The sequence below is a fragment of the Saccostrea echinata genome, unplaced genomic scaffold (genome assembly GCF_033153115.1).
Source record: "Saccostrea echinata isolate AGI-Se365-2 ecotype Australia unplaced genomic scaffold, CSIRO_AGI_Sech_v1 ptg000033l, whole genome shotgun sequence".
NCBI classification, from domain to species: Eukaryota; Metazoa; Mollusca; class Bivalvia; order Ostreida; family Ostreidae; genus Saccostrea; species Saccostrea echinata.
This window is the reverse complement of record NW_026889782.1, coordinates 20,109,059-20,122,737: the sequence shown is the minus strand read 5'-3', so window position 1 is coordinate 20,122,737 and position 13,679 is coordinate 20,109,059. Positions and strand designations below refer to the sequence as shown.

Sequence of the window (13,679 nt, the reverse complement as noted above, 5' to 3'; positions counted from 1 at the left end):
AGACTTTATTCTGTTTGTCTTCCTTTGCTTTTCTAACAACCAGTTGTTAAGAATATATCTTGTGGAATTCTTTGGGTAGTCTTAACAAACAGTTGTTAAAACTCTGTATAAAAGTGTAACAGTTTTACTTAATTTTATTTATCAAGCATTTACTTAAGAATTCCTTCAGCTTATTTTTCGTGTTCTTAACAAACAGTTGTTAAGACATGCCAGATATATAATGGTTTCTTTAACAAGCATTTGGTAAGAATTGGAAAATAAAGTGTTTAAGGTATGCATAGATTTCAGTTGTCTTTTTTGTACTTAACAACCATACAGAGCTTTTGATCAAATGGAATTGATCAAGTTAAAATGGAAGGTGTTCTGTGCCAAAAATATCTATGGAGCTAAAAATGGAGATAATGACACTGAATTGGTGATGAGGTATTACAAAGGCAGGAAGACATTTAATGAACTAAACCGCTGCAAATTTTATCAGATAGAGGTTAATATTGTGGAAAGAAAACTACCTATTTTGAACCTACTCATGAATTTGAAAAGTCTAGGGGAGGCACGTGTTAACGAGTCAGTACTTGATGTTACATCTGACTTCAGGAGGCTTCAGCTATCCCTGGTCCATGAATTTAGCACTACTGCCGGATATGTGCGAGATGGAACCTTTCTGTCGAATGGAGAGTTTATTTTTTCTACCAGAAAAAGTGGTCGTTGGGAAAGTTCCAATGATAAATGTTTTGTGTACAGCAGTAATTGGGAATGTACCAAAGAAATAGAATCATTATCTGCACCTTTTGGAATTTTCCAAAAGGGAAATGAAGTGCTTATAGGATGTACGGGTTCAAAGGTTATTGAAGTGAAGTCACTTTGTACGTACAATAAGATAAAGACAATACGTGTATCAAGAGCAATCTTCGGAATAGCATTTCTGAAATCATATTTCTTTGAAGCATGTGATGACAGAATTGTTAAGGTAGACCTGTCAGGAGTGAAAGTTAGAGATGTTAACACAGGTACAAGTGTTAAACATATCACAGCCACAAACGACCACATTGTCTTCGGTAACAGAAAAACAAACCTGGTGACATGTATGGACAGTATGGGGAGAAACATTTGGTCATACAGCAGCGTCAGTCTGAAATCCCCATGTGGTATTGACAAAGACGCTGATAATAATATTTATGTTGCAGGTAAAGAGAGTGACAATGTCCACGTGCTGTCCTGTCATGGCGAACTTATTCGAATCTTTGAGGATATTCCAAGGCCTGATTTTATGAAAATAGACAAAGGAAGAAAGTTCTGCTGTGTCTCTAGCAACAGAAAATACCTTAGAGTGTTCGAATTCAAATAGTTGTTCTCAAGGATGGACAATTTTTGAACTGCCCAGAAATCCAGCTTATAACTTTTAAATGATTCTAGAGTATACTGTGTTGTAAAATGAAATATCACTTTGATATTCGATATTTCAAGAAGAATACAGCAGAAATGATATTTTTGGCAAAAATATTTTGTATTACCTTCTACTGCAATAACCATGAATAGGAAATGGTGTAAACGATATGTACGTTGATATAACCTCTTGGGACAGATGTAGACAGTTATATGCATGTATATCATTGCAAAATATATATTTTTATTCAGATAGAACAGCGTATATTCAAAGCTTATTCAACATATGATAGATGCATGAAAAGCAGCACCTTGTCATATGGTGAAAAAATGATCAAATAAATTTTTGAACTGCATAAGTCAATTTAAGCATTTGTAAAGAGAATGCTGAAATTTCATCTGTGATTCTGTGAAAGTATGTTGAACACAATAATTGATAAAAGGTTTGGATTTTTCTTACAAATTCTGAAAGCAAATTTAACTACCTTACAGTATACTATGTAGGTATCACAATGAAGTATGAAGATGTTGAACAAAGATTAAATATATTCCCTTACAAATAACGCAAAATAATTGAGAGGAATTAAGAAATTAAACCACAAGAATGTAGCTAGGGAAAGGATGCTCATACGTTTGGAGATATTCCCTGAAAGTGCTTGCAATATCAAAACAAAACAAAAAAAAAAAAAACAAACAAATATCTAAATAAAAAGTAAACTAAATATTTCTGATCAATAAGAATTCTAAAGTCAGTATTTTTATATGTAACGGGTATCTGCTGATTACGGCCAACGTTACGTAATTACATCTGCTGACGGTCACATTACAGCTTAAAATCAAAAAATATTTGTACAGCTACAAAGATCGTGAAAGTTCAACGATATACGGATATTTTTTGATCTGAAATTGATTCCTTTTTTTCGAGACAAACGATAAAACTCTGCCATTCAATTAACTGAAAGATGACTGAAAGTTAACTGAAAGATGACTGAACTGAGAGGCAGAGCTCTGCCATGCAGTTACGAGACATTTCAGGACCATTTAGTTGACTGAAAGGTGCAGTTTTATCCTGTGAAATTTCTTACAAGGAAACCCTGGAGCAAGTTTTGTATGCGCTAAACTATGTAATTTTTTCTTCTTTCTATCAACATCCCCTTCCCCCCCAAAAAATACGTAGTGCTCATTTAAAACAACGCAGTACAGTTAAGGTGCCAAATGGATATATCGGCGAATTTTTAGACAGAAAATACATTCTTTACAAGGATGGGCGATTCTTTTTAGGCCTTTACTATTATCGGACAAATGTAATGTGGCTGAAAACTACATGTTGAGGACGTTTAGATTTCTTATTTAGATTTGTCACGTAATGTGGCAGTCACGCGATTTTAGCAAATATACCTGCAGTATTGAGGTCATCTATAAATTCCAATATTGCAAGGGCATAACCAAGTTAAAAATCTTAGTTTAATTTATAATTATTTTCACCACTCTATGTAGTTTGTGAAAAGTGCTGCGAACCTATATAGATTCTACTATATAATTGCTTACATTTGTTAGACCATATGTTGAATATTTTGCTGGTCAAGTACATTAAGTATAGATATAATTAATTTATTTGCAAGATTTTATCAGGTTCGCAGTACTTTTCAAATATTTTCATACCTCTTGAGTTTATGTGTAAAAGCTTGTCGTAATTCATTGAGGGTATGCCCTTGCAATCTATCGATTTATTACGACCCTTCTATTACCCTTCAATGAATCTGCATACAAATGTACGGCAGTTTCGATTGTCTAGGGAATGTACGGGAAGTATATGAATAAAATCATAAATAGACATCACATCCAAGTTAATGGCCCCTTATATATCTGCAAATAGTATTTTATTTAATTACAAAACACATGTTTCATTGTATAAATATAACTTGATCCGCCTCTCACTGCATACAAACTGCGTCAAATTTTCCGATATGACGTCACATTGACAAGTGCATTGCGATCAGTGAATTGTTTATATATTGCTGTGTGGGATTTAACCAACGACAAAAATACATGCAATAGTAAGTATTGATGTAGTGTAAAGCTATCCAACAGTTTAAAATAGTGTATCATTTCATTTTGTGGTAATTTGAAGAACATGTATTTTTGTGTGATGTCATAGTAAGCATTCCCGTAAAAATTAGGCCCCGCCTCCTTATTGTTGCCTTAACTGTGTTGTGAACGTTAAATAACAGAATAAGCAACAACGCTCGATCGGCTAACTGCAAATTTCAAAAAAGTAGGAATACTAGAAACGTGTTTAAAAACTCTATTAGAATTTTTAGTGAGGCAGATATCATTGAACTTGTTGAGGGGCCCTGACTGTCGGTCGAGGACATTACTGTACAAATGTGAATTCGCACGGCTTATAAAATGTCTTTACGTCTTCAATCCAAGTAGAGTATAAAATACATATATTGACGACACGAATTTCATTGCAAGTTTCATCATCTATCACTTCAAACAAATTAATCTATCGACATTCAGAATTTAAAAAGCAACACTGTACACCATTCATAAAGTTAACAAGACTCTTTCAAAAACTATTCAGAACCGTTCAGGTGTAGAATCGAGCTATTTTGACCTGATTTTGATTTTATCAATGGTAAAGAGTAATGTGCATTTGAATTTTCGGTTCTTATAGGCTCCATTGAAATTTTCCGTATTTGAAAAAAAAAATAATTAAATTATATATTGTTTTGTCAAAACCCTTGTAATTTTACATCTATTTTGTTAAATGAGATATGCAGAAAACGAACAGTTTTCGAGGTCCATTGAAACATTACAAATCAGGAGCAGAGGAAAGACGACCTTTTATAAACATCAGAGGTGGAATCAGGTGCCATGGAAGAGTAAACATCCCCTGTCCATCGGTCACCCCCCACCCCTGTCTGCTCCTTGTCATGATCGGGCAAACTAAAAATCCGTAGACAATTCAGAGTGTAAATAATGGTCAAAGAATTATTATGATAAACGTTAGTCAACATTCGACTTACTGATAGATTTTATTTGCTTACAAGGTCATTGTATCGAGCATTGAACTTGCAAAATGGTGACCTTAAACGAGTCTGTTTTTATCATTGTTCATCAACTTGTTTGTCAGTAGCTTGCCTTGTTTTAGAAATGTTTCGTATGTAGAGCACGCTCTTGTGTATCGAATCAAATGGGAGGCATATACCGCACATGCAGGTGATAAAGGTATATCGCTACATAAGTAAGGGAAGTTGGCGATAGAAAAGTTGAAGTCATCATGTTTATCATTAATTTTTGTTCTTAAGTTACCATTAACGTCCTTTTCTAGTAAGATATCTAATTACAGTAACTCCTGTAAACACGTATTTTATTTCTCCATGCATTTCTCTACAAATTTAAATTAATTTGAAACATATAGGAGTCAATATCTATAATATTTTTAAAAATTGTAAATCTTGATGGCAAGTAGGATTTAAAATGCTTTCAAAATCATAAAAAAAAATCATGTCCATGATAGGAAGATTAATTTTGAAATTTTTCTAAAAATGCATTTTATTTAAAATTGAATACTTACCTGATGCACCTACGAAATGAAGATATAAATATTACAGCTAACAAACGAATAATTCATACTAGTTAATTATTATCAAGTGAAATTCCTCTTTCCTAAAATTGTCGCTCTGATTGTTCTAAATGAAATATATGGAGATAACGAACAGTATTCAAGTTCAAAAGTCTATTAAACAATACAAAATATTACAAAGTTGATATATAATTATATAACACGTTGTGATTTTATTCACACATTGAAATAGACACCTTAAAATTTAAATTCAACATAAACTAATCTTACCAATGGAGCAGAGCAAACACGGACCTCTAAACATCAGAGGTGGGATCAGGTGCCATGGAGGAGTGAGTATCCCCTGCCGACCGGTCACACCCGCCGTGTGCTCCTTGTCATCATCGGGAAATAACGGAAAAATCCGTCGAATTCAGTGTGTAAATAATGGCCTAACAATTTGCATTTATACATTTTTCTTATCATTAAATTGCATGCTTTGTGATTATTATTTAAGGAAGCTCTAAACACTGCACACTGAGGAGTTCTACTTTAGGGTAGTTTTATGCAGTTAGAGTGATCTGCCCTTAGAAGTAAGATAGAAAAATAGTTATTTTCAGTTAATTACACAATTTGTAATAGATTTAAATACTCTTAACATTATATTAGACTAAAAATAAGTAACTGAATTCATTTTTTCCATTAATTTTCCGATGTAAGTAAACAACAGTGATTTCTGTTCACGAATAGTCCATTGTCTTTGAACATTTTTCCTGCAGAAATAAGGCAGGTACCTTACGCTGAAAATGAACTAATTAATCTCAATATGCACACCTTTTATGTGATATATATTTCTCCAAGTCCAAAAAGCACTTTTTGTTAGTGTTTAGAGCTTCCTTAAAAGTAAGATACACAAGGTATGCTTAAATGAAATCAGAAGCATTAAATGCATAAAAATAAAAACATCTCTTGCCTATTGAATGTAAATGTCATGCTCTTTAATTCAAACTAATCATTTTCCTTTGAAAATAATATCATAAGAAATTTTAATTTTAAACATAAAAAATGACACATAATAGCAGGGATCTTTTTTAAATATCATTAAAATACCATCACCAGTCTGAAGTTCCATCGATATGATTTTTCTTTGATACAAACACAATAAATATATTTTTTTCAATATAAAACTGATTTATTTCTTTTCATAAACATGATGTTCAATCCAACCACAACAAACGTTGTCTTGCTTATGAATTTTCCTAAAAGATGGCCCTGAAAGATCATCGAAAACCCGCAGAAGTGCACCATTATTAGACAATACATGAATGTTATTATCTCTCCCTGTAACGTAAATATTGTCATTGTCATATGCGAATTTAAATCTGGGTTCCTGTTCTTGTACGTTCAGACTGTACTACTCTGATGAGTTAACCAGTTACTGTGCATAATGAGAATATTTCTTAGAGTCAAAGTATTAACAATATTGTTTTTTGGTTGAGAATTCTCTGAAAAGATTCCTCGAAGAATCAAAGGTTAACAGTTTGCTAACACATGCAGTGTAGGAATTTCTTTTCCATACTGCACTCCAAATAAGTCCTACCCATTCTTCGGGTTTATCAAATGTTCAAGACACAATCGTCAAATAAAACCCATTAGCGTCACAAAAAAGTAAAATTCTAGTGACAAGCGCAGCATATTTCTTTTTTATGATTCAAAAATGCATCATCTGTGCATGACTGGAAATATAAACAGATATGAAAATAGCTGGACGGACAGAGGTGGATAGGAAACATAAAATAGCTTTGATACAGAGCATGTAAACATATACTCGTACTTGTCTTACCACGAATGCAGATTGATTTTATCCTAGTTGCAAAATAATTTTAGCTTAATCACGATTTCCGAATAATACATTGGTGTACATTTAAAATTTTACTTTATCCCACAGGACGATGAGTAGACATCAATTTTGAACTAGAATGTATTCAAAACAGATATTTTTTTTTAACATATTGTAGAGTATATCTATATAATGATAATTAAATTATAGACTATCTCACATGTAATTTTCCTATATGCATCTTTCTTGTAATGTATGACAAAGTATCTCCTATAAATATATCATATTGAATTGTCTACAGATTTTTCCTCTTACTCGATCATGACAAGATTTTTAAAGCAGGGGGTACTACTCCACGTCTCCTAACCCCACCTCTGTTTTCAGAGGTCATTGTTCTTATTATTGTTCATTTGGTTACATTGATTACTGTTGGTGATATTCACATTTACCAGCGAGAGTAATATACATGTACATACACTCAGATTTAATTTTCAGGCTTGAGAGAGAATGCCAAGTCTTAACTTGACCGACAAACACCATTTTCGTGAGCAAAGGGCACAATTTTTAGACAATTTTTTTTTTGCATTTCAATGCATTTTAATTCCAAGAGAAGTTTTCCATGAATAACAGAAATTCAGAGAAAGGGACTGAACATTTTACAAATTTCAATGAAATCAAATTTAACAAGTTGGTATACTTCCTGACTATATACTATTTGAATTATTATATTATAATTTTTAATAAACATTTTTTAATGTATAAATGACTAAACATGTTGAATCGACGTGGTTTCATCGTGAAAATGTCTGCTGGGATAAGGATAACTTTATATAAAGTATGACCGGGTGCATATACACAATATATTTTTCCAGTGTAAACGTGGGTTAAATAAAAATTTTATTCAACACGTTTGAAAATCAAAAAGATTTAAAACAGTTACTTATATAAATATTTATGCAACAAATACATGCATTTTTTTTTTTTTTTTATAAATTCATGGTTGACTGTTACAACGCACTTTGAAAAATTACACACTTTGAAAATTTTTTCAAAGTGCGTTAGATTTGGGACAAAGTTAACGCACTTTGAAAAAAGAATATTTCTTTTCAAAGTGCTATAATATCGACCATATTAACGCGCTTTGAAAAACAAATGTGCAGGGATAGGTCAATATGGTAGCAAATGCCTATATTATGTCTATCTTTGCAAAAAAAGGAGCTAAGTCCCCCTACTGGCCTAGCCAATGCCCACCCCAGTTCCGACGGCTAATGTAGGTCTGATGACAGTGAACATTAATGGACTTTCAATTTTAAAAGAGCAAAAATTCAATGCACTAAGGACTTCCTTATACTTTTTACTAGATTGAGAATTCTAGTTTTCTTTCTTTCAATTATGACCTTTAAGGCTACATGTACGAGAAGTGCAACAAAATGGGTTCCAAGTTTGTATGATCATTAAAAATAATTTTCCCGCATAATATGATGGTCTCTTTATAGTTATTTGATAAGCATGAAAAAAAAATTGTTTATTCACGCACAATATGATGGCTCTTTTTTCAACATTTATTTTATTAGTATAAAGATGTATGAAAAATTAATTATTTAGGCTCTTTATACATTTTTTTGTATTGTATTTGATTTCGTAAAGCTACTTTGGCCAAAATATAGTTAGTTGGCTATGTTGCTTAGATCAGCGATATGGTCCCTGAGCCTCTCTTTTTTAATATAACAGGGTGCGGTTTTTTTTCTTCAGGAAAGTTTATCTCTATTTTTTCATCTGTTTCATATATATTCTCAAATTAAATTACCAGTTAAGTAAATACAGATATTTGGGTAGGAAAGATGAAGAGTTGGGATGAGGGACCTTCTACCTGTCTTCTCCTCGTTCCCAATGAGGGTAGATCAATTCATCCGGTTTTCGAAAGAAATATAACAAAATAATGCAGACAATTATTAAAATTTCAGTCCAAAATGTTCGTTTAATACATTTTTTTTTCAAAGTGCGTTAAGTGTCTCCATGGTTAAAAATGTTGATGTACACTCTTAAAGGGGGAGGAAATAAGCACCTCCTTCAAATTTACCTGGTCTTAGAACCCCTGTCAGTCACCTGTAATTAAGCCTGAGATGGAATACTTGGATTTGATTGACATTTAGTTTTCTGTCATTGTGTATATCATGTGTACCTTGCCTGAATATCGTACCGACCATCGAATTAACATTCAGGCTTTTGATGTCTACCGCATATGGCAACGTGATAAAGAAGCAATCAAAGCTCTGGGTTTTTTTTTTAAATTCTTAGGAATATGCTATAAATATAATTCTTCCAAATAATTAAATAAATGATAGGAAAAAATCATGCATATATATTAAAAATGTAATTTAAGAAAGGGGAATTTCATTTCACGATTACAATCGATAATTATACAGTTAGTCAAAACATGATAACTTTACGTAAATTCATTTTAATTTAAACAGAATATACCGACCCTCTTTTGAAGTATCATGTAATTAAATATAATAATATATCTTTTTTTTAAAATGATTATGACAACACTGTCATATTCTTCAGTTGAAATTCTATCAAGACAAGTACATGATTGTACTTGTCGCTTTTCTTTGAGACATGGTGAAGATAGTTACGGTATAATAACCTGGAGTTTTAGAAGAGAAATTAGTCGTATTACATTATCTTGCTTTGTTTAATAATATTTGAAATTACGAATTCCGATGGGAAAAAAGTAGGATACAGATGATTCAATTCACGTAGGAATTATCTTTAAAAAAGAATTATTTAGTTTATTATATTTCTATAAAATTTAGTCTCCAAAGTCTTATTTACTTAGAGACTTACCAAATAAGTCTTATTTACTTAGAAACTTATTCATGACTCCCTTTCTCTTTTCGTTTTGCCATAAACGACTTGCATTTCGAATTACTTCCCTTTGCGTCGCCAGCTTATAACAAAATATTTTGGTCCAATACTCATTTTAACGTTTGAAATTAATTAACAAACACACAGTTATATTGAAATTATCCAATCATTAAAACATATTTAATTCTAAAAGAAGGAATTGAACTAGGAATCCGTCCCTAACAAAAATTTAGCATGTTTTATTTAGTAAATTTGACGGTCAACATTTCAATTGACCCACACTACAAAAAACAATGATATTGTTTTACCATGTCTTAGGAAAATGTCGTAGGTAGGTATACACAAGCCAGCGTGGTTCCCTCGGGGCTTCACAGCCGTTTCGATTGAGCTCCACCCCACACTAAACTTACCAGAGGAAAACCGACCGGTTGAAAACCTCGGCCTTTAACGCACATTGAATTTTTTTTTTTCAAAGTGCTTTAATTTTGTCCCAAAGTTAACGCATTTTTTTTTTTAAATGCGTTTTGTCCTAAATTTAACGCACTTTGAAAAATTTTTTCAAAGTGCGTTATTTTTTCAAAGTGCGTTGCCACAGTGCATGTAGAAAAGAAAGATGTTTAGTAATAAAGAGATATTATATACATCCCAAATAAAAAAAAAAAGCTAGGCCCGGCAAATAAAGTGACGGATAATGTACACCAAGTACATTTAATTTTGTCCCGAAAGCAGTCTGTATCGAAAGGTTGCCTCGTTTTCAAAACACGGATATTTAAGCTCGGAGGTCATCTGTTATAATCTATACATATATTATGGCATCAGGAATAACCCTTGATAACTCTACAATGTGTTCAATATGTTTCGAAAAATTCAAGACTCCGCGATATCTACCGTGTACACATTCTTTTTGTCATGAGTGTTTGTCATCTTATATTGTGAGTTCCTGCATAGGTACGGAAGAACATTTAGGGTTTAATTGTCCGTTATGCCGTAAGTATATTCCTTGTTTTGGTGAAGTTGATATGCTGGAAGAGTGGGCGGGTCTTTTTCCTCTTAATGATGTTTTGGAAATGGTATTCGTGAATGTAGACAAAATAAATTGTCAGGCCTGTTTGCGAGAGAGCGAAGAAGAGGATGCAACAGAATATTGTCTCGTTTGTTTGGAGTATTTATGCAAAATGTGTATAAAATATCATAAAAGGGGACTTACGACTCAAAACCACAAATTAATTCCATTGACAGAATTGAAAACAACTAGTATTGTACCAAATGCTGTCAGAGAAAACACATGCCTGAATCACCAAGGCAGAAAGATAGAACTATTCTGCAATGACCATGAAGAACCATGCTGTACAATGTGTGTGAGTATGGAACACAGAGAATGTGGAAGTGTTGACACAGTCGAAAAAACCGCTCAAAACCTAAGGGAATGTTTGAAAGAAAATAATGATATCATCCTTGAAGACATGCAAATTCTGAAAAACAAGCTGGCCGATGCAAAGAATGAACAGGAAATGTTAGTCCTTAAATTACACGACAGATCTGCTAGTTTTTCAGAAAGTGCTGAACAAGAATTTAATGCCGCTATTCACCACTTAGAGTACCTGAAAAATGAACATTTAACAAATATGTCAAAAGTTGTCAAGAAAACTAAAGAGAAGTATGACAAATGCATGAAATCATTCGTTGATGGAATTCAGTGCGCGGATTTTTGTACTGAAAATCTCGAGGAAGCAAAGAACGAAGATGATGACGCCGAATCAGTGATAAAGTATTACAGAGGAAAGAAGATAACTGCTCGACTGAAAAATTTTAAATTTTCACAAATACACATCGAGATTGAAGAAGAAAAGCCTTATATTTTGGAAGAAATCATGGATTTGAAAAGTCTCCAAGAAGCAAATGTTACCGAGTCAGTTATTGACATTATGACTGACTTGAGAAGAGTTCAGCTGAAAATAATCTCTGAATTCAGGATTGATGTTGGATGTGTGCGTGATGGAGCATTTCTAGGAAATGGACAGTTTATTCTTTCAACCAGGAAACCACAAAGAAGTTCCTATGATGATAAATGTTTTGTATATGATAAGTACTGGGAATGTAAAAGTATAATAGGGTCATTATCCCAGCCATTTGGCCTCGCACAAAAGGATAAAGAATTGTTTGTAGGATGCACATTATCAAAATGTATAACAGTGTTATCGCTTACTTTCCTTAACAAGGTAAAGACAATACGGATTGGAAGGGAGATATTTGGAATTGCATATGTACCTGGTTATTTCTATTTGGCATGTGACAACAAAATTATAAAAATTTACGAAAACGGAAGGCATATTAAAGAATATAACACAGGATTTGGAGTAAAATATATAATTTCCTCAGGACGAAATATTGTGTATAGTAATACGAATACAAACGAAGTGACAGCATGGAATAACATGGATTTGACTATATGGACATACAACAGTCCCTTCCTAATATCACCATGTGGACTTGATAGAGACACCGATGGCAACATATATGTTGCGGGAAAGCAAAGCGACAATATCCACGTGCTTTCCAGTGATGGTCAATTGATTCGACTCTTTGAGGATATTCCAAGGCCGGATTTTATGAAAATAAACCAAGACAGAAACATCTGTTGTGTATGTAGCAATCGAAGAAATATAAGAGTGTACGAGTTTAAATAATTGCTTATACTAGTCTTATAAAAACCGTGCAGCGGCATGGACCATTATTTACAAAGCTGTGAAAATATCATATATACTGAGTACATTTACATCATTGTAATATATTAGATCTTTGATGGTAAAGAACAAGGTTCACTTAGGGTCTTCTTTGGCCTGTGAATTTCTGAAAAACTGCAACTGCTTAGTTTTAGTTGTCAATGCATCAAATTTCATTGAGACATTTGGCGATTGCGAATCTACCAAAAATGACGTAATTTTCTGGCTAGTCAATGCATTATGACGTCATGAAATGCGTCATTTTCCTCATATCCTGAACAGTTCTACAAAAACAGCCAATTTTTAAAGCTATTTTTGATATTTGATATAGAGCGCAATCTTTGATCTAAAATATGCAATTAATTACTAATAGAACCGTATCTGAGGATTACAAAACCTGTTTTATTTTTTAGATCAGAGGGTGCGCTCATATTATTTTTCTCCCCTGAAAGTACTTTAATATGCCTGTTTTCCTTAAAATTCAAGAACATTGGGATTCCATAAAGCTTGTTTTCCAAGACCTGGACTTTAAGGGGGAAAATTTTAATAGGAAATGAAAGCACTCAGTCTCTACTTTATCTTGATGTTTAAAATGGTACATAAGGTGTTAGTCAATAAATTGGTATATCTACAGGGCCATTTTATGCATAAAGTGAACCTAGCTCTTTATAATTTGATTTAACAAATATTTTGAGACAATAAGCTATATTATCTAATATTTGAGGTCAATGTACTTTTTGCATTGTTCGAATATTACTGAGAAAATTACTAAAAAAATAATTTTAAGCATTAACACAATAACATTGCTCTTATCAGTGGTTTGACAAACCTACTATGCAACCTTAGCCTTAAACAAATAGATGCGATCATTAAAAAAAATGTTTCTCAATATTTAGAAACTTTTGTATTTTCAATTTGTATAGATGTAAATGATTATTTTCAGATGGAGAAGGGAAAAAGAAGACAACATCTACAGAAAGGCATAATTTATCTACCAAATGAATGTATTTTTACAACCAATAAAATATTTTTAGAAATTCAAAAAAGATTAATAATTTTGTTAGGTACACTTACATGCGTGATATACAAAAGCAAGACATTCATGATGCATTTATATAAATAAATTGTGTTAAAGGAATAAAGCATCTATTATTCACAGCACATTTTTGAATTTGAATCAGCACAGACATATTTTGAGCATTTAATTACAATTATGTTACTTGTATGTGCAAGATATCGACTTTAACAAAAGCTTTTACAAACTATTATTTTTAAATCAAGTATAGAGTAT

At 32.4% G+C, this 13,679-nt stretch overlaps 2 protein-coding genes across 2 annotated transcripts; both read left to right on the top strand.

Annotated features, from left to right (window-relative positions):
* Positions 1 to 331: 331 nt before the first annotated feature.
* On the top strand, positions 332 to 1,345 carry LOC133198246 (uncharacterized). The gene has a single exon (XM_061334368.1). It carries the CDS (start codon positions 332 to 334, stop codon positions 1,343 to 1,345), a length of 1,014 nt encoding a protein of 337 aa, XP_061190352.1.
* Positions 1,346 to 10,684: 9,339 nt separating this feature from the next.
* Positions 10,685 to 12,352, top strand: LOC133198245 (uncharacterized). The gene has a single exon (XM_061334367.1). The coding sequence runs from the start codon at positions 10,685 to 10,687 to the stop codon at positions 12,350 to 12,352; it is 1,668 nt and encodes a 555-aa protein (XP_061190351.1).
* Positions 12,353 to 13,679: the final 1,327 nt, after the last annotated feature.